The sequence below is a fragment of the Bombyx mandarina genome, chromosome 10, assembly GCF_030267445.1.
Source record: "Bombyx mandarina strain Sakado chromosome 10, ASM3026744v2".
Lineage (NCBI taxonomy): Eukaryota > Metazoa > Arthropoda > Insecta > Lepidoptera > Bombycidae > Bombyx > Bombyx mandarina.
This window is the reverse complement of record NC_143217.1, coordinates 3,651,555-3,673,051: the sequence shown is the minus strand read 5'-3', so window position 1 is coordinate 3,673,051 and position 21,497 is coordinate 3,651,555. Positions and strand designations below refer to the sequence as shown.

The 21,497-nt window shown below is 37.7% G+C and overlaps 2 protein-coding genes across 4 annotated transcripts in view; one reads left to right on the top strand and one right to left on the bottom strand.

Moving 5' to 3' along the window:
* Positions 1-848: 848 nt before the first annotated feature.
* On the bottom strand, positions 849-11,213 carry LOC114248867 (small integral membrane protein 14). 3 transcript variants are annotated; one of them, XM_028182291.2, is made up of 4 exons: positions 10,966-11,213; positions 10,623-10,696; positions 7,570-7,761; positions 849-1,889 (listed from the first exon to the last, which is right to left on the bottom strand). In XM_028182291.2, exons 2-4 carry the CDS (start codon positions 10,692-10,694, stop codon positions 1,851-1,853), a joined length of 303 nt encoding a protein of 100 aa, XP_028038092.1. In that variant the 5' UTR covers positions 10,695-10,696; positions 10,966-11,213; the 3' UTR covers positions 849-1,850. The 3 variants fall into 3 exon arrangements, with proteins under 3 accessions (XP_028038092.1, XP_089586343.1, XP_089586344.1); XM_089730217.1 differs by having other exon boundaries at positions 11,057-11,193; XM_089730218.1 differs by lacking the exon at positions 10,966-11,213 and adding an exon at positions 10,778-10,943.
* A 6,087-nt stretch (positions 11,214-17,300) lies between these two features.
* The window catches only part of DAT (Sodium-dependent dopamine transporter), a 31,573-nt gene continuing 27,376 nt past the window's right edge, over positions 17,301-21,497 (top strand). The window contains exon 1 of the mRNA XM_028182272.2: positions 17,301-17,406. The gene's annotated coding sequence lies outside the window, so the exon portion shown is untranslated. The remainder of the gene's footprint in view (positions 17,407-21,497) is intronic.

The following is a 21,497-nucleotide window of genomic DNA, read 5'->3' as shown; positions in this document are numbered from 1 at the left end:
AAAATCAAACCAGCAAAATTGTATTTTGTGTAATTACTGGTGGTTACGATGTCTTGTGAGTCAGCACGGGTAGGAAATATCACCCTGCCTATTTCAGTCGTGAAGCAGTAATGCGCTTCAGTTTGAAGAACGGGGCAGCCGTTATACTGTGCTATAAAAACTGAGACCTTAGAACTCGTCTTGAGGGTGGCGGCATTTACAATGTAGATGTCTATGGGCTCCGGTAAACGCTTAACCCCAGATGGGCCAAGAGTTCGTTAACGTTCGTTAGTTACTAAAATTACAATAAGAAAAATACATTTTGTTCTCCTAAATTGCATATTTTGCATATATCTCCATTGCCTGGAGAAACTCACAATTCTCGGACAGATGGAGGGGAAGCGCGCTAGAGGAAGAGCGCCAGCTAGATGGGTTGACCAACTCAAGGAGGTGACTGGAGGCCAGATATGGGGAGCGGTACATATGGCGCAGAACCGGACCGAGTGGAGAAGATTGACATACAGTCACGTTCCTCAGCATTGAGGGAACGACCAGAAAGAAAGAAAGAAATTGCATATATTTCTTCTAATAATTAGTATGAGCATCTTCCTAATTTCGATACTTTTAAGTAATATTTGACAATCATAACAGGTTAAGCGATATTTTATGTTAATTTTACGTGCAGTTTCTTCAGTCTACCTGTATCTTTTGTCGAATTTCTTAGCTACAACGCTAGCTATTAGTAACTTAGCTAATTATTTTAGATAATTTATATTCGTAAATTAGTATGAAGAAAACCATTCATCCAGGAAGACAGACAAACCTATAAAAAGGGTACAGAAACAGAAAACGCCTCCAAACAAACACAGTTTTAATGTCATTAATATTTATTTGTCTGCACATGGTAAAGATGTAAATAAATCTTAATTGTTTTATGATATGAGTACATACATAAACAGTTGCCCAACCCGAAGAAATAATTGAATTAAAACTAATGGAATATAGCAGTATCGTTAATGTATAACATTTAGATGGTTGAAAATAACTTGTTCCAACACTTTCATATATATATGGACAAAGGTTGCTTTATTTAGTAAATAGGTAAATAAATAAATTTGGAACACATTAAGTGGATGTAATGGAATCTAATGATTTGTGACAATACCCATATTTAATTGATTATGAAAATAAAGGATAATAAGCATTTGCCAAGTACCAGCACTTTTTTTATTACACAGAGATGGTGATATGTTGGTTGACTGATACTAAGCTATATAATCTCGTTTCATTACTCAAAACTAACGTTAACAAAGTATACGTGCGTTTGCTACATTCCAAATAAAAATTGTGAGCTAGAGAGAGAAATCATATTTCTCTCGTAATAATTTAATATTTATTTGGAATTGCCATGTTCAAATTTCTAAAAACAAAAAGACGGTAGATACCTACTTCATTTAAATTTCCTTAAAAATCTACATCAGATCATTTCTTTTGAATTAGTTTCACGATATTCGAATATTGCACTATTATTTGAATTCCCGTTGCATATAAATATGTTTGGTTTTTTTTTTGAAATCTAAATTTTTATTAATTTATTTTAACATCTCATAATGGAAAATCTTGAAATAATCAAGTGGCTACATTGTAAACGGAACGTTAATTCAATACAATATGTTCTGAAATGATGATCTTTGTTATATCACAAATCACTTAATGAAAATCATTTATATGTAGACAGGACACTCAAGAGCTTACGTTAATACACGTCGAGTCTGTGTTGTATCACAACTCTGTGTTTATAATACAAATAACTGGAATTCAAAGGTGGCAACGACCACTCGGGATGAACAAGTCGCCTCGGCAAGTGTTGATTAAATTCTTGGAGGTGTAGGGGGAGCACCGTCACGGTCCTGAAATAATAATAAAAACATCTTATTTGTTAGCCAGTAGAATTTGTATACTAAATTTTTTTTATATCCCTTGTAGGCAAAAGGGGCGAAAAATAATAAAATAAAAGGGGCGCTCTTGTAACTAGCTTTATTTCGTCATACGAACGTCTGATATTACCGAGATCCATGAGGCGACTGTGGTGGCAACTTTTCTAATCAAACTTGCCTTTTTTGTTCTATGCTGATAGCCTTGAGAGGCCATTTCAGCTTCGCCCTGACGCGTAGGTGAGCTCACGGGGCTTAAACCGGATCGGAAACGTGACCCACTGAGAAGATCCGACGAGAAACTCAGTGGGCTGTGTTTATGGGTTTATTAAAAATTCTATTTAAATACTTAAAGTCAATCAAAGTTAGATGTAACTAAAGATACCATGCATATATTTATTTTATTATAAATAGCTGACCCGGAAGTCTTCGTAGTGCCTCAATCGATAAATAAAAGACCTAAACTTTTGTATAAAATAAACTTAAAACAAACAAAAGGAATCCGTCCGGCGGGGGAAACATCAAAGGAAAAATAAAATTGTTATTTTTATTTAATTCCGAGCATTTTCATATTTATCAACCTTTTAAACCTTCTCTGGACTTCCACAAACAATTCAAGAGCAAAATTAGCCATATCGGTCCAGCCGTTCTCGAGTTTTAGCGAGACTTACGAACAACAATTCATTTTTATATATATAGATAGAAGAAGATAGAAGATATGTGAAAATAAATTTATTAGATATTTACCTATTTATTGAAAATGCGGACAATATTAGTAGGTATACCGTTGGGAAAACACATCATTGATATATATAAAAAAAAAAAAAATATGTATGAGAAGTTACTGGTGTCCCGGAGGCCTTTCCAGTTTTACCAGGGCAGGTGGCGAATTAAATTATAAAGTGATCATTTTAACTGGAACCGCGGGCAATTAATATACCACGACCCTCAGATCATATTGTACTCTATATAACTGTACATTTTCTATTATTTTCAATTTCATAATAAATCTCTTTTATGACGAATACTACATTTTTTTAATCGAAAATAAGTACGGTCGTTGAGCGTGTCGTCGTAAAATAAAATTTCCGTGTTAAAGCTTACTTGAAGGAGAAAAAAAATTACAATATTGCACTTCGCCAATGTTTCTCTTTTGAACGATCTCTTACATAGACCCCCGATGGATAAAACACGCTAATTAAGTATTCGTCTTAAAATATGTGTACGACCATTCGGCCTAGCTGATGTTAAGTGCTCAGTCGAGCCCAGAGAATCGACGTGAATGGTGTCACCACCATCAGTGACCAACATTGAGAAATAAAGTGGACGTATCTATTGTATGGTTAACGGCTGTTCCACTTTTATAATGTATTAAATATTTACTCTTCCTCTGTGACATTAAATCTGTTGTATTTGTTATTTTAGCTGTTCTACACACACTCATCACTTTTAATTATTATTCTCATAATCCTCTCGCAGGTCTGCTGGAAGAGAATTCTTAAAGAAATAAGCAGTGGCTTTCTACATAATTTTCCTATTACTCTGTACTATGTCTTCTTTTTTGTGTGTACATAAATAAATAAATAAATAAATTTACTAATTTTCAAATAACGCACACAAAACCGCGTGCCACTTTTAACGCGTAGAAAAATCAAAGTTTATATTTTGAAACCGATTATTACAGTAAAGGAAACATTGTGTAATACATATAATTTATCATTTTAATAAACAAAGGAATAGGAAAACAGCAATGTTATCGAGCATCCTCTTGGAAATATTTCCATGCACTTACAGAAATATAAACAGCTAGCTGTTGCCCTCGGCTTCGTTTGCCTTATCAAGGATTATTAGTGTCGGTGCATTTCCCCATAGAAATTAAATATTTTTTCGGTATAAAAGGAAAGCCTATAAGCTGCTTTCAGACTACGCTATACTATAGTGCCATATAGTATAACAGCGTATACTTAACCAATAATATATAATACAGTACAGTGTGAACGTGCCATAACAATATATGGTGCGCGATATTGTTGTGCTATGAGCTATATACTATTTTATTATAGCGTAGTCTGAAAGCAGTTTCAATGTCACTATTCTGACCTAAAATGATCAATTTAAAAGAAAAAAGGACAATCAAAGACACTTTCACATTTACAATATTAATTAGTATAAATTTATTTCGCTGTAGATGAGCGGATTAGCTTAATACCAACTTGTTTATCCTTATAAATGTCTACTATTAGGAAAAATTGTTAACATAGAAGTAGAAAAACAATTATAATTTGTATCTGTTTGGATGGTTACTAGAGAATCGTCAGCATCGAAGTGTCAATTGTATCATATTAGCGGCTGTACTGACCGCTTTTAAAACCGGAAAACACAAATGAATCGTGCCAGAAATAATAGCGGTATCTGCTCGTGTACACTCAGAATACGCTATGTTTAATATAAACTAAAATATTACAGCGTATTGGTAATAGGACGTCTTGTGAGTCCGCGCGGGTAGGTACCACCACCCTGCCTATTTCTGTCGTGAAGCAGTATTGCCTTTCGGTTTGAAGGGTGTGGCAGCCGTTGTATTATAGCACTGAGATTTAGAACTTATGCATCTAAGTGCGTTGCAGCATTTACGTTATCTTTGTCCAAGGGCTCCGGTGACCATTTAACACCAGACTGGACCCGAGGTTGTCTACCGATTTAAACAATAATGAAAAACCTTTTACATTCGTGTTTCGGTAGCATCATATAAAGAGCGGTCTCAAATTCAAGATCGGACTAGAATAAAACAGTATTGTCAGTAATTTGGACAATAGCTCTTAATATCGGCATTTCTAACAACAGAACAAAAATGTTGCGTCACGATAAGTCATCATCATTAGAGATAACAAACTATCTATAACACTATTTAATTAATATCATTTAAAAAACATGTTTTGTTTTTCATGTACCCGACAAGCAATCAATTAAAGCTTACACGAAATTATATTACCAATTTATAACTAACATACTCAGGAAGTTTATTTGCCTATATTAACCATGCAGTTTACTATGTCATGACGCTACGAGCGCCTGCGAATCATGAGCACTCTTGAGCACAACTGACGTTCAACATTATGTAGAATTAGTCTTCTCAATAGATATACAGCCCACTGAGTTTCTCGCCGGATTTTCTCAGTGCGTCACGATTCCGATCCGGTGGTAGATTCAGCGAAGCACTACTCTTGCTAGGGCTAGTGTTAGCAAATCCTTTCAGGTTGAGCCCGTGAGCTCACCACCTACCCGCCCGGACGTAGCTGGAATAGCCTATTAGGCTACTAGCGAATAGGTAGAGAAAAAAAACGTAGAGACGAAATCTATATTTTGTAGCTTGGCTGCATATAGGCCGTCAATTGACGGGCTATATGCTCCACTAACAGTGACTGTCAAGCTCACAATACTTTCGAGACACGTCGGTTGCTTTTGTTCCCTACCTATACTGATAGTCTTGAGAGGATATTTCAGCTTCGCCTTGACGCGTAGGTGAGTTCATGGGGCTCAAACGGAAGTGTTGTTAACACTGGTCCTAGCAAGAGCAGAGCTTCGCAGAATCTATTACCGGATCGGAAACGCGACCTACTGATAAGATCCGGCGAGAAACTCAGTGGGCTGTGTCTATGGGTTAATTTACTCGTCGAGCCCTTCGTCGCAATCGAGGGGTTCGCGAAGGGCAGTGACCGGTGCGGATTGGAAGGATCCGTAATGACGTGTTTTGGGCAACGTCGACTGTTTACCATTCGGTCCACAGGATCGGTAGTCGGTTGCTAGAATTCTTCTCTATAGATATATATTATAATATGTCTAACTAGCGTTGTCGGCATTTATGATAATGACAATGATAATTTTTATGATGATAATGATATTTTAAAATCGTGTATAATAATAATAATAAATAATAAAAATAAAACCCGCAAAATTATAATTTGCGTAATTACTGGTGGTAGGACCTCTTGAAAGTCCGCGCGGGTAGGTACCACCACCCTGTCTATTTCTGCCGTGAAGCATTAATGCGTTTTAAAGGGTGGGGCAGCCGTTGTAACTATACTTGAGACCTTACAGCTTATATCTCAAAGTGGGTGGCGCATTTACGTTGTAGATGTCTATGGGCTCCAGTAACCACTTAACACCAGGTGGGCTGTGAGCTCGTCCACCCATCTAGCAATAAAAAATAATAATAATACAGATAGCATTTTGTTACAATATGTTCAATCGTAATGCTAGAATATCTTAGCATTTTCCAACGAGATAACAAAGTTATGTTATTTATGTGTTTGTTTATCTTAAACTTCAACATTGCAACATTTTCCGAACTAATCCATATCAAACACAATAGTATGTTATGATTATAGCAGTAGTTTCAATAATTGCGATCATATTGTTGGGAAATGTAAAATAAATCCTTGTTTTATATTGAATATTTATTTCTATTCGATGTATTTAAAATGTGATCTTTCATTTTTTCTTACGGTCTCTTTTAAAAAACTATAAATTTATTGGTATCGTAAATTTATCAAAGATAAATGAGCATTCTATCGAAACGGCACAGGGATTATAGAAGTTACGTATTAAATGGTTATTAACAGCTTGTATCGGAGTTCACTGTGTTGTAAAATATAGTTAACTGTTATATGTGTACCTGTATAACAACAGTGCGAAACGTTAGATAAATTACGATAAATAAATAAAATCCTCCTAGCTCCTTGTAAAAATGAATATTTAAAAAAAATCTAATACTAAAAAAAAATACTCCAATATTTAAAAAAAAGGCATGCCCGCTGAGTTTCTTGCCAGTTATTCTCAAGACGGAGGCTAGTTTTTGTGAATTGGCGATAGTTCTTTTTGACTTTCAACAAGTATGCACTTTCATTTATGTTGAATAACTTTTTTTTTTATTACTTTAAAAAAAGAAATTTTGATTTGGTTTCATAATGTCTAGGTCCGCTTCTTACGTGAGCAGACAACTAATAAGGTGGACCGACTAGGTGGGAGGGACTAAGCGCGAAAGGCAGTCTTCTCAGTGGGTTGCGTCTCCGATCCGGTGGTAGATTCTGCGAAGCACGGCTCTTGCTAGGGTTCGTGTTAGCAACGTCGTCAGGTTTGAGCCCCGTGAGCTCACCTACTAGTTAAGGTTACGCTGAAATAGCCTCTCAAGGCTCTCAGTTAGGTAGGAAAAAAAGGGCCAATTCTAGCCCATTGTCACAATTTCGATGGTCGCTGTCAACCGACCGGCATTAGATACCTACTAAATTTCAAATTAAATAATCTAGACCTTTGGTTTTCGCGCGTCGAAGACACAAATCTCAAAATTTCACTAGGATACTGAATGAACTTTTTTACTCGGTATTCATATACAACAACATTGCAATTCACTATTTACATCCTTCATTTGTGAAGACCTAATCCAATGAGTTTCTCGCGGGATCTTCTTAGTGGGTCCCGATTCCGATCCGGTGGTAGATTCAGCAAATCGCTGCTCTTTTTAGGGCTAGTGTTAGCAATTCTCTGAGGTTGAGCCCGTGAGCTAACCTACCCGTGGAATAGCCCCTTAGGCTAGCATTTAGGTAGACAGAAAAAAGCGGAGACATCCTTAGTCGAGAACTTCAACAATATAAAATCTTACGTGAGGATTGTGCGCTGGTTTGGCCGCATCTTGGATCTGGTTGCGTCGCGGGCGCATCATGTACATAGCTAACGCAAATGCCATCATCACGAACATCATGATGAAGCTGTTGCCAGCCGACTCCGGCTGTGGAAGCCCTGGTAATTGCTCGAGGCATTCGCTTTCCGTGCAATACGATTGGCCTTGACGGAGCTGCAATAAAAATGAACACATTTTACGTGACAGATTAAAGTTTGAGTAACAAATGACAGTCGAATCGCTAATGATATCAGAGATTATTTTAATTTTTTTTTTATTTCCCTTATAGGCAGACGAGCATACGGCCCACCTGATGGTGAGTGGTTACCGTCGCCCATGGACTTCAGCAATGCCAGGGGCAGAGCCAAGCCGCTGCTTTTATATTTCTACTGCAGATGGGTGAAAGCAAATTTGCCACTTGGAATTGAGTGATTCCGAGAAAGCTCCGGGAACCTATAGACATAGGTTTTTTTTTTTATGATTGAAAGATTACTGGTGGCCCGGAGGCCTTTCCAGCTTCACCAGGACAGGTGGGCGAGCAAAGGCTCAGCCAGGAGGGGTGAGATTTGCTAACAACTGCCTGAGCGCCTCCGAAGGAGACCTAACAACTCAAGAGCAATTGCTTCGCGAATGAATCTACTACCGGATCGGAATCGCGACCCACTGAGAAGATCCGGCGAGAAACTCAGCGGGCTGATGCATGGGTTAGGTTGCACGTCGACCTCTTTGTCGAGTTCGACGAGTACGGTTACCGGGGTTCCTCAGCCTGCTCCTAGTGTTAGAGCTGAAGGTATCTAATATAGACATAGGTATTGTGGTACCTATTCATACTTTAAATATTCCACCTATCACTAGTAATCATGTTTTTTTTTTTCAACATGGAATTTGTTTATCAATGTATTCTAGGTATAGTATATATTTGCTTTAGGAAAATTGGCATCGGTCTAAGGGTTTGGAAACTAGCATATTTGAGTCTTCAAAGAGATAGCACAATAATATATTTCTCAGCAATATTAAGGCATTATAATTTTTTAGAAAATAAATAGTATATTCATAGTCAGAATCATTGATCTCAAGGTCAACAATGAGCACTAAAAAAGAGTTCACGACATTTACATCCACATATTAGCATAATAATACCTATGAAGTTGCCGTTTTATAATACCGTGTGCTATGGAGTTGGAATGTTTGCCACTAACGGCATACAAACTTGAGTTAACTTTTACGCTATCTAGAACGTTAATAAACTCGCACTAAACACACAGAGTGAATACTACAAACGAACGTACGACTCTTTAATGGTTTAAATGCTTCCGACATGGAAATTTCGATCGAAAAAATGAACTCTGCGGTCGCCCGAAAACTAAATTCAACCAAGACTTATTAAAGACGATAGTGGAAGGTGAGTATAGTCAATCTATCGCTGATTTAGCAGTTGCTTTCAACGTCAGCATCAAAACAATATTGGTTCATTTGCGTCAAATTGGCAATATAAAAAAACTTGATCAGTGAGTTCCGCACGAATTGAACCAACGCCAGCGCGACAAACGCGTTAAGCCATGACAAATAGAACAGACAAAGAAACAGAGGGATTTTTAAATGCACTGTCACTTGCTATTAAAAATGGTTTCATTTTAATATAATCAAATGGATCACCCTGTCGTTTAGACTTTGGTCAGGATTCAGGCAATTCTAAAAACCAAAGTGCACAGGAAAATTTATCCCTTAAAAGTTATGATCACTGTTTGGTGGTCTAGTGCCAGTATAATTCATCACAGCGTCTTACCAAATAGTACCAGTATTACTGCAAATGTATACTATGTGAAACTGGACACATTGATGGAGAAACTCACGAATCTCTTAGCCAGTCTTAGTTAATTGCTCATCCCCGCTGCTTCTACATGACAACCTCGTATGGCGCAATAGACCGTCTCTAAGCTAGAAGAGCTATTTTTCGAAGTTTTGCATCATCCATCATAGACAACAAGCCTTGCATCAACAGATTTCTACATTTTCTAAATTTGAACAACTTTTGGCAGGTAAAAAATTCAATATTCAGATATTGAGGGGGAGTACAAAATGCCTTTGGAGAGTTTGTTGGCTCCTGTAAGGTGACTCCATATACAGATTTGCATATACCTATAATAAAAATGACTATCTGTATACTAAACAGCAATTTTATAGGTAATGACCTAATTTTATACTCCTGGCTATAAGCAAACATTACATAAAACTTTATGTATAATGTTACAAGCGGCTTAGCCAGTGCATTCAAGGACAAATGTCAGTTTAGTTCCCCAAGGGAATTTAATGTTTTTTGGCATAAAAGGACTCTCTTGATCTAATACTATCACTTTAAAAATCATATCAATCTGTTACTACATTTTGAAAGAAGGACAAACAAACAAAATTTTCGTATAATATTAGTGAGGATATTGCCATAGATGAAAGTAGTAAAGCCCATTTTAAAATATAATCACTTGCAGTTACAATCACATGTACAAACAATGAACAAAATGCTTGCAAAGTTTTATCTATGCTCCACTTAGTGGAAGGTTATCACTGTCATTACTGAAATATGTAGTAGATTATTTAGTACATAGTTGAAACTGTTGACATTTTTGTTATTTTACAATCATCTGGTATCTTTTGTAAGATCATCAAAAGCAGATTTTAATTGTTATTTCTAATTATATGTTTCAAATTGAAATCTTACTAAATATATTTGTATGAATGAATAATGGATTATAAAAAAAAACCCATTAATTATTAATTATCATCAGTTGGTGTGTGTCATCAAAGCTATAGGAATAAATATCAAAATTAGCTTTAAGTTTTGCAAGTTATTTTTTTAATGAATCTTTATCTAAACTACTATAATTGTCTAAAATTTCTATAAAATAATTTGTTTATCACTATTATTTTTGCATAGTAATTTGAAATTGAGTAACTATGTTCAGCAAATTTTATGTTGACGTGGATAAACACTAGTTTGGAGAAATAACATACAAGGTCAAATAATATTTTCATTTTACCAGTGAGATTAAGCGGCGCATGGCCAGCTCATGATTCCAGAGGCACTCGCACGGATCCATTTCATCACCCATAACTGAAAAAAAAAATTGCAAAGCTCAACAAAAAAGAAGAAACTACACTTTCCTATCCTTGTCATGACAGTTTTGCGACTTACTAATAAATTAATATGAACATAATTCTTCATGACTTTGTACAAACGAAGGCGTTACGTCAAGAGCTACTACTTCCTTTGTGATATAGAAGTAATAAAAACAACTCATATCCAGGTTACTTTTGTTTTTATTTACAAATACAAAAATATTGCAATTGTTAAAATGTCATTTAGAGATAAATTGTATTTACCTAGGTACTGAAAGTCACTTCCTTTGCCTCTGTGAGTGAAATAAGAACAATATTTGATTACTAATTATATTTTGGAGAGAAACTACAGTACCTACGTTTACTAAAATAATTTGAAATGAAAATATTTAGCAAATTATCAACAATTGCGACGACATTTTTCCACTGTATGCTTGGAGCCTCGTGATTGGTTGAGCATTTTTAGCAGTGTTCAATCAAGGCTAACTCAGTGCTGTACCTTTCCTTCCCACAGACATTATTTATGTTTGACTCTTCCATCGAACATGCAAAAGTAACGTAGACCATACAGCCAAATGCTTTTTAAGAAAAGACCGAAGCCAGGTCTGCTGCTTCGAACAGAATGAAATGAGGGAAGATAAGATCTACTAGATATTTTTTTCCAAAATAATGTTATTTTTAGCATGATATTATAATAATACTTAATAATTTCAATAATGTTTTTTGTGTTAACGAGTCAGGCGTTTTGGTGCTAACTGTAAGCCTGACTATGTATTGAATGAAAAAAAAGCAATACCGCAGGTGTTGAATGAGGCGAAACGAAGTGAACTCTCGATGAATTGGATGGAATTTTATGAAAGATCAATGTTGATGTTGAAAGAATTCGAGAAGCTAATTCCAGCGATTATGTTTAGATTCTCTATACTTGTGCTCCACTATATACTAAAAGGTTAACAAGCCAAGTCGTCGTGGCCTAAAGGATAAGACGTCCGGTGCATTCGTATGTAGCAATGCACCGGTGTTCGAATCCCGCAGGCGGGTACCAATTTTTCTAATGAAATACGTACTTAACAAATGTTCACGATTGACTTCCATGGTGAAGGAATAACATCGTGGCATAAAAATCAAACTCGCAAAATTATAATTTGCGTAATCACTGGTAATAGAACCTCTTGTGAGTCCGCACGGGTAGGTACCACCACCCCGCCTATTTCTGCCGTGAAGCAGTAATGTGTTTCGGTTTGAAGGGGTAGCCGTTGTAACTATACTGAGACCTTAGAACTTATATCTCAAGGTGGGTGGCGCATTTACGTTGTAGATGTCTATGGGCTCCAGTAACCATTTAACACCAGGTGGGCTGTGAGCTCGTCCACCCATCTAAGCAATAAAAAAAGCCACCATGATTACACGCTTATACCAGAAAAAACACAAATGTAACAAATCAAAACCATTTACATCACTTCACATATTGCGACCCTGCCAAAAAGACATTTACAAGAATGGTTTTTGTGACATTGAATATTAAGAGATGATAAGGGATTTTTTACAACGAAGTTACCCTTGTGACATGGATTGATAATCTAAAATTAGCGTTTTAACAGATAATGTCTTACACATTACATCCCTCATCCCTTCCTTTGTACATAAGTTTAATAAATGAATAAATTTATATAGTACCTACGCACTAGACAGCTCGTTTATTTATGATTGAAGGGTTACTGGTGGTTCGGAAGCCTTTCCAGTTTCACCAGAATAGGTGGGCGAGCAAGGGCTCGGCCAGGAGGGGTGGGATTTGTTAACAGCTACCCGAGCGCCTCCAAAGGAGACCTAACAACTCAAAAGTAGCGGCTTTGCGAATGAATATACTACCGGATCGGAATTGCGATCCGTTGAGAAGATCCGGCGAGAAACATAGCGGGCTGATGTTTAGGTTAGGTTGCACGTCGAACTCTTTGCCGAGTTCGACAAGTCGGTTACCGGGGTCCCTAAGCCTGCTTCTAGTGTTAGAACCAAAGGCGTCTAATGCAAGGGTTATTAGATCTGATGGATCCGTAAGGACGTGACTAGGGCGTCAGACAACTCGCCTTGAAAATGTTAATAAAATACCTACCTATAACAGGGGAGTTATAGGTGTATTATACAGATTAAATATTATGCATGTTTGGTAAATTTGATACTCTCGCGTTTTACATTCATAGTACGCCCTAGATCGTATAAATAAAGGAGGTACGTATTTGCTGTAAAAATGATGTTATGGTTTAGAGTAAGCATCCTCCAAATTCAAACTGCAATAAAAATGAAGTTATAACATTTAACTGAAAACAATATCGGAAATCGCAAGATTTTGAACTAGGTTTTTGGGGGTAGTAGGAGGGTTTGTCGGAGGTAAAATGATTAAAATTCCCTTTTAGCAACAACAGGACGCACTCGAGCCTTGTATGTAACCAGACGAAGCCGAGTCATGCGGGGGAGCGCGGAGAAAATTTGAGTATAATGTAGACTTTTTTATTGCTTAATTGTGTGGACGACCTCACGGTCGACCCGGTATAAACTAATTACCGGAGCCCACAAACATCAACGACTTAACTGGTGCCATCCACCCTGAGACATGATTTCTAAGTCTTTGTTTTACGGCTGCCCCATCATTCAAACCAGTAGTATTCTACTGTTTCGTGGCAGAAATAGGCAGGGTGGCAGTGCGTACCCGAATAGGCTTACACTACACCCTACCACCAACAATTACGCAAATTATAATTTTTACGGGTTTAATTTTTATTAAATGATGCTATTCTTTCATTGTGGAAGTTATTCATGAACATTTATAAAGTACCTACATACTATTTTCGGAGGTCACTCGATACGAATGTATCGGGCGACTTATGATGTAGGCCACTACGACTTCAAAGAAGGCTGTTTCATCAATACGGATGTTTCTTTTTTTTAGGAAGGCAGATTACCTACTGGTCGCCCGGAGGCCTTTCCAGTTTCACCAGGATAGGTGGGCAAGCACGGGCTTAGCGACCACGGGCAGCCAGGAATGAATTGGATGTTGCAAAAAATTTACCCTCAGCTAGATTTTTTCCATTTACCTTTATACTTTATTTATTTATTATTTATGAAGTCGTCGTGGCCTAACGGATAAGGCGTCCGGTGCATTCGTGTTGAGCGATGCACCGGTGTTCGAATCCCGCAGGCGGGTACCAATTTTTCTAATGAAATACGTACTCAACAAATGTTCACGATTGATTTCCACGGTGAAGGAATAACATCGTGTAATAAAAATGAAACCCGCAAAATTATAATTTGCGTAATTACTGGTGGTAGGACCTCTTGTGAGTCCGCGCGGGTGGGTACCACCACCCTGCCTATTTCTGCCGTGAAGCAGTAATGCGTTTCGGTTTGAAGAGTGGGGCAACCGTTGTTACTATACTTGAGACTTTAGAACTTATATCTCAAGGTGGGTGGCGCATTTACGCTGTGGATGTCTATGGGCTCCAGTAATCACTTGACACAAGGTGGGCTGTGAGCTCGTCCACCCATCTAAGGAATAAAAAAAAAAAAAAAACTTTTAGGTGTTATAAAAGGTATACAGCAAATATTATTGGTAGCTAGCTTTTCCTAGATTTATAGGTAGACCCTCCTAGATTTATCTCTAGCTTTGCCCAGCCTTGAAGGCATACGAAAACAGTTTTTTTTTGTCATAGTGCCGTCATTGATGTCATTGATCAATTATTTTGTCTAAAATATTTACAAAATAGATACACAAACCTCCTTCATTTATTGCTTTGAGAAGTAAGCGATTTGTCATTTACCATTTACAGCCTTAAATAATACAGTTAATATTTAAAATTTAGAGGCACGAAACTAACTCTGTCTGTCTGTTACACTTTCACGCTCCGGCCACTGAACCGTTTTTTACAAAATTGGTATGAAGATAGTCTGAGCCCTAGGAAAGAATACAAGCCATCTTTTATCTCACACTGTTGAGCACAGTATTTTTCATTGCCTTTTCTAAGAAGATTTCCATTTAATAGCGAGTGACTACGGTCGCTCATAGACGTCAGCAATACCAGGCACACCCCAGGGACAACCCCTTGTCTAATAACCGCAGTATCAATAGCACGTCTCGTCATGGATCTATTCCTCCTTAATGACAATAAGATTACGAGTTGCTCGACTTGATATGACAACATTGCCACGACTGGCACATTGGTGACTCTTTGAGTACGTAACAAAATAAGGCAACGGAGAAGAATTACCGAAGATGGCTACAGACGGAATTTCTACGAGAGGACCGCACGATGACTCCAGCTATTAGTAGCAGCTATTACAGTCTCCTCAACAATACCGGAATTTTGGTGTGATATACCAAGATTATGGGTTTGTGTAAGCTGTCGCAATACTTGAGTCTCAGAAACTCACCGATGAAGCCAAGTACGGCTCGATCGTTTCTAAATTAGAAAAGGACGTATTGCAGCAAGTGAGTGATATTTTGCGATTCTGTTAGGCCATGAAGTCGAAATCTCAAATGCATTGAAATTGACGGATAATGATGTATACAGACCACAAGGCTTGGACTCAAAACGCTTCCTCAAACGAAGTCAGTCCATCAAATTATTTCTTCTTCGAAGTCGGTTAAATACGAGACCTGGTTACGTCAGCACTTTAGTAAGTGCGCCACTTCGCGAGGTGACAGGGAGGCGTGGCTTGCTCCTCCCACCGCGCCGCGATACGCCCAGTACCATCGATTTAACCAAGTAATGTACTTATCTTATTATTTATTGCGAGTACGAAATAATTACTTTAAAGAATCATTTAGTCACAGACTGGGCTTTTTGAAATTGGTTCTTGTTTCAAGTTAGGAGCAGAGGTTCTTAGAGGTCAATAGTTAGTTTGTCTAATAACTGTAGGATAGTAACGGATCGCTGGGTGTGTGGCAAGAAATGGACGAGAAGAACCGGAGAGGCATGTGTCCAGCAGTCTTCCACTATGGGCAGACGATGATCATGATGAACGGGTTGCAATTCTGTCCACCTTGTTGCTGCTGATTCCTCGTCAGTCAATTCGTCGTGCATCCAGTATTCGATGACAGTAGTAGGTTTCATTACGTTATGGTTCTTTCCATTGAGTAGAAAGTGGAGTCCATAGATATTGTTGTTGTTGTAGTCCTAGGATACCCCACTGATACTCACTGATACATAGGGCCCTCACAAGTTATCTCCATTTGACCCTGTCTTTCGCTTGCTTCTTGACATCACATCAGTCTGTAGATAGGTATTATTTAATAATAATGAATTATATTTTAAATGTACTGCGCTTCTTAAGCACTGTTTCATATTTAACTTTTCAAAACGCTCTTTAGAAGACTTAAAGAGCAAATTAAACTTAATTGAATTTATTACTAACCCAAGAGTGGGTGGATCAGCTCTGGTGAGCTCTTACAATGCCAATGAAACAATATTTAATTTATAAGTGTATGATACAAAAAGCCACTGAAATTCAACAACTTTAATGCGACTAATATAGTTGAGTCATGATCTAATATAATAAAAAAAAAAAATATTGTATGACATTTATGCTGCGCTTCAGACCTGAATACACAATTACTTTGCGGGAATAGAATAGTGCAATATAGAATAGAATAGCTCGTTATAATGTTAGTGGTGGTTACCAGTAATATTATAACACTTATCACCAAACTAAACATATCGTTTGTACCGGGAGTATTCGGAGGTCATCACTACGTTTTCTAATACCTTAATAGGATGAGATTCGGTAACTGTGAAATTACACACAAAGACTGAGAATAAAAATACGTATTTATTGTTTTAAATGACGATATATACACTCCTCACTCTACGTGGAAACAAGTGATGTTACATACCGTATAACTTTGTTAAGTGGTTTCCATTTTGCAGCAACGGAAGAAGATCCTTAATGTCAATTTACGCGCTTTTCAAACGATGCCTGAGTGTTGATAAAATTCACAATTACTTTGCGGGGATGATGCAACCCAATAGTTCATCACATCAAATTGTTGTTATTTTCAATTTCTTAAAATATAGTTGGTACCATACAAAATGACAATGGCAACTCGTACATTGGCCCATTTGAGCCTGTACCTATAACAGAAAACATTTAAAAATTATCGGACGCGTGGGATCATTAGTCTTCAGTGACGTCGAAGAGCACGTGATCTATAAAAATATCCTAAAACGATAACCTTGCTTATCCTCTTGCCGTGTTAATTTGAAATTCTTGTTAAATAGGTTAAAAAAATGTGAATTTTTTATATATTGTCACACTACAATACGTGTTGGATATGTTCTAACTCATAAAATATGATCGTCATACAGTGGTCGCCAATTGAGCTAGCTAGTTAGCGGTTAGCTAGTTTAAAGCTTAAACTAGTTAGGTAATGCCGATAGCCGTTATGCTCAAACGTAAGTAATTTGAAAAAAAATATGGAAGACCATTCCCATCTTATTGATTTTTATATGACATGAAGCTACTACACATAGCTAGCTGAGTGGAAGTCTAGAATGTTCACGGAGAACTTTTTGTTGTAATGCGCATATCTCGCTGGGAGTGGCCTGAAGTCGAGGGCCGCCCTCTCGGCTGAGGAAAGACACCGCGACACGACACTCGCTCTCGGGCACCGCGCCGCGCGGACATGGCGCCGCATCTCCGCCCGCCGACCCGCAAGTAAGTACCCTGTACTAATTTTATTAAGCTATAAAGAACTTTTATTATAACCGGGTAATCGGCATTATGTACGTTTCAAGTGTCTATTACAAAATACAAAAAAAAACAAGTTTAGAGGCGTTGAATCAAGAAGTTTGAGGGATAACATCAAAGGAATGCGAAAAGTCAACTTAGAAGTTTTACGTAGGGTTTTCAGTCCACACTCCATTTCTCGTTTACGTGGCTTATTTAAGAACATTTAGAGAGATAGTGATGTAATTTTTCAATGCCTATTCTTCAAATTCCTTTTCTTTTTTTTTTCTACCTAACCTGGTAGCCTTGAGAGGCTATTCCAGCGTAACCCTAACTAGTAGGTGAGCTCACGGGGCTCAAACCTGATGACGTTGCTAGCACGAACCCTAGCAAGAGCCGTGCTTCGCAGAATCTACCACCGGATCGGAAACGCGACCCACTGAGAAGATCCGGCGAGAAACTCAGTGGGCTGTGTCTGGGAGTTAATTTACTTGTCGAACCCTATCCATATCATCGGGTAGTTCAAATTCCAAGTTTGAAATCTCAATACGACTCGAATCGCTTGAAAAATATGCTTAATAGTGATACGGCAAGTATGCTATGAAATTTGTGGACTAGTTTTATTACATAATTATATTTATTCATCGTGGAAGTTGTTAAGTTGGGTTAGGAACTTATTTCGGTTGGTCGCCTCGAAGGTTCCGTCGGCCGAGTGTCCTTGAGGTGATCCGCGTGTATGGTTGCAGTGTTGACCGCGGTAACCCCCTTACCCCGCTCGAATTCAGGTACCTTGGGAGAAATCAGACGCTCGAGCTAGAGTGCTGGGAAGCCGTTAAGTGGGTAGGACCCTAAATACCATACTTGGGCCCGCGGTCTTCTCCTAAAATCTGTGGATCGTCCAGTCCCACATACCACGTGCGCCCCCTAGGCTCAGGGGCCTCGTAGGATGTTCGGCTCCCGACCCAGAAAAAAAGGTGGTAGGACAACAGAACAGAAACAAATTACTGGTGGTAGGACCTCTTGTGAGTCCGCACGGGTAGGTACCATCGCCCCGCCTATTTCTGCCGTGAAGCAGTAATGCGTTTCGGTTTGAAGGGTGGGGCAGCCGTTGTGACTCAGTATAGACCTTAGAACTATATCTCAAGGTGTGTGGCGCATTTACGTTGTAGATGTCTATGGGCTCCAGTAACCACTTAACACCAGGTGGGCTGTGAGCTCGTCCACACATCTAAGCAATAAAAAAAAAAAAAAAGAAGGAGGCTCGTATGTTCGGGCGATTTTTGGGGAGTTGGTGTCCGACAAATCCCCTCAACGCGAACATCTGGTAGATTCGACCACCAATCAACAAAGAAAGAGGAAAACAAGGAACGTATTCAGTTACAAAAAAATGTACGACCAACCAAAAAAAAAAAAAGAAAAAACTAGGAACGTATTCAGTTACAAAAATTTGTACTGAACCCAAAATTTGGAATACACGATATAATAGTATACAATACACGTCATTTCGGATCCTCCCAATCCACTAACGGTGCTTTTAGGTACCTCAAGCACCGGTCATCGTTCTCATCGAACCCATCGCTTGCGACGAAGGGCTCGACGGTAAATTAACTTACAGACACAGCCCACTGAGTTTCTTCTCAGTGGGTCGCGTTTCCGATCCGGTGGTAGATTCTGCGAAGCACGACTGCTATGGTTCGTGTTATCGACGTCGTCAGGTTTAAGTCCCGTGAGCTCACCTACAAGCTCGGCGAATCTAGAATAACCCCTCGAGGTTAATAGAATAGGTAGAAAACAAAAGTACAGTAATTAATTGAGTACATCGGAAATATTATTTAATTAAAAATAATTGATTGATTACTGATATGGTCACCTGGTCCCGAATTGAGATTCCCTGTATAATGACTAGACTGACGTCCATACATAAGTTCAAGTATTATATCTGTATATATTATGTATACGTAATAAACACCCAGACAAAGAGCAAAGAAACGCAGGAATAGTGGGTAAAAGCAGTTCATTTTTTCCTACCTAATCCTTGGTAGCCTAAGGGGTTATTCCAACCACGCGCGGATTGGTAGGTGAGGTCACCAGACCCGACCCGAGAGGAGTTGCTAGCATTAACCCTAGCAGGACCAATACCTTCATGAGCACGTATTATGAACATGTTGACTTATAGAGAAAAAAACCGGCCTATGGGATTTGAACAGCGGCACACTCGCATCGTTGGATACAAGCAGACACGGATCCTTATCCTTTAGGCTACGAGGAACCCAAAACTCAGTTCGCAACATTTTCAACCTTGTCACTTTCTTGGACCAAGAAAACATTAATTAGTAAATTTAACGAAAATGAGTTTTTATGGCTAAAACTAAGATTTTGAGGTTTTAGATGTATGCATGTAACTAACTATACAATGAGGCACAGGTAAGGTTCTTGGTGATATATCAGTGTCACAAATCAAAGCAGATTCATGTACGAACATAGGTACGCGTTTTTATCTCAAAATATAATACAGCCTCTTACTTGTAGTCGACAATGCATGTTGTTATTGGAAATGTTGTATTTTAAACCTAAGTTTAAAGATTTATTCACTCCATTTAGCTATATCGAGAAAGGTGGGTTATTCTGAAAGATTATGCCTTTGCACAACGATCTGAAAGAATCACTGATGTGCAATATAGATATAAATTTATACGAGATTTATTTGGGAAACAAACAGTACAATACAATGATCAAGGTATTACTCCGGTTTTAATATTTAAAGCACTAGTACCCATTTTTTAAGGAAATACGTACCTTAAATATGTTCAGGAACGACTTCCTCGAAGAAGGAACGTCCGAATTGAACACAAATTGACAACCGAATTTTGCTCTAAAACGAAACATATTTTATGTTCCTTTTACATACATAGATACGTTACTTTTATTTTCACGCATCATAAATAAATATATTCTCTTTGAGAATTAAACAAAATTTTCTAAAACCAACTACGATATTCATATGTACTCGATAATCCAATTTGTTGACTAGTGGTGTCTGCGCGTTGACATGGAGATTTTTCGCATGAAATCACTGGCCGCTGAACATGACACCCACTCCAAGAACATTCAACGTCGGACGTGTAGGGGTGACTCAGAGCGCCTTACGCTATTTTTAGACGTTATTAAATGTGAATCTTAATTAATAACTAATCAATAGAATAACTAATCAAATTTTAAGAAAACTCATAAAGAAAAATAAATAATGCTAATGATAATTATCACAACTTTTTAAGGATAATAAATGAGTTATTTTTTTCCTTTGATTACAAAATTAACTTATTTAAAAAAAAAACACTGAATACCTCATAGCTTGAATCTTTACTAGCATTAGGGATAGGTGATCAATATAGCATAGATCCGAATCGTACAAAATTATTTTTATTATTAATATTATTAAATTAAATCAGAATGTGGCTGTGATTCACAATAATTATTTAAAAAAAAAAATAGATTACAAATCAAATACTGCTGACATAAAATAAGACCAGTGCCAACCCTATCGTGAAAATCCTGGTTGTCAGTTCAAGAGTGTCCGTTATCAGATGTGCGAACTTTTGTCATTTCATTAAGCGTGGAGTTTTGGTCTCGGAACATACCTACTTCAGATTCACGATTTCACAGCCCATGATTACTCTTGTTGAAGATTAAGCGATACCGTTTGTGAATTTTAATTATTTTCGTTCTCTTCGAAATATATTCTCGTATCATGAGTTAAAAATCGTGGGAGGGTGAGATAACGCAATGCAATGCAAACACCACCTAATGTGTCAAGGTGTGCAAAGGTATGCACACAGATGTCTATGGGCTCACGGAATCATTAGCAGGTGGGACATAGAGGTCATTAGAGGTCGTCTGCGTATTTACAAATATTTAATTAAGGATACCCGCCAAGAATCGATTTCAAATTACCATTCAAAGAAGAGATAGCTGTGAAAGGTTTGTTATATTTCGTGTATTATCAATTGTGAAAAACAATCCATGTCGCTAATTTAATACGCTTTTATTAGCTTCAGACGTATGTATTTTAGTATGTATGA

What these genes read in the sequence shown, in the direction of transcription:
- LOC114248867 (XM_028182291.2), bottom strand. Translation starts at nt 10,694, where the DNA reads ATGGGTGATGAAATGGATCCGTGCGAGTGCCTCTGGAATCATGAGCTG. An exon ending in TGCGCCGCTTAATCTCACTG is followed by an intron (nt 7,762 to 10,622) that starts GTAAAATGAAAA and finishes TTTTTATTGCAG; the next exon opens with CTCCGTCAAGGCCAATCGTA. An exon ending in AACCAGCGCACAATCCTCAC is followed by an intron (nt 1,890 to 7,569) that starts GTAAGATTTTAT and finishes TTATTATTTCAG; the next exon opens with GACCGTGACGGTGCTCCCCC.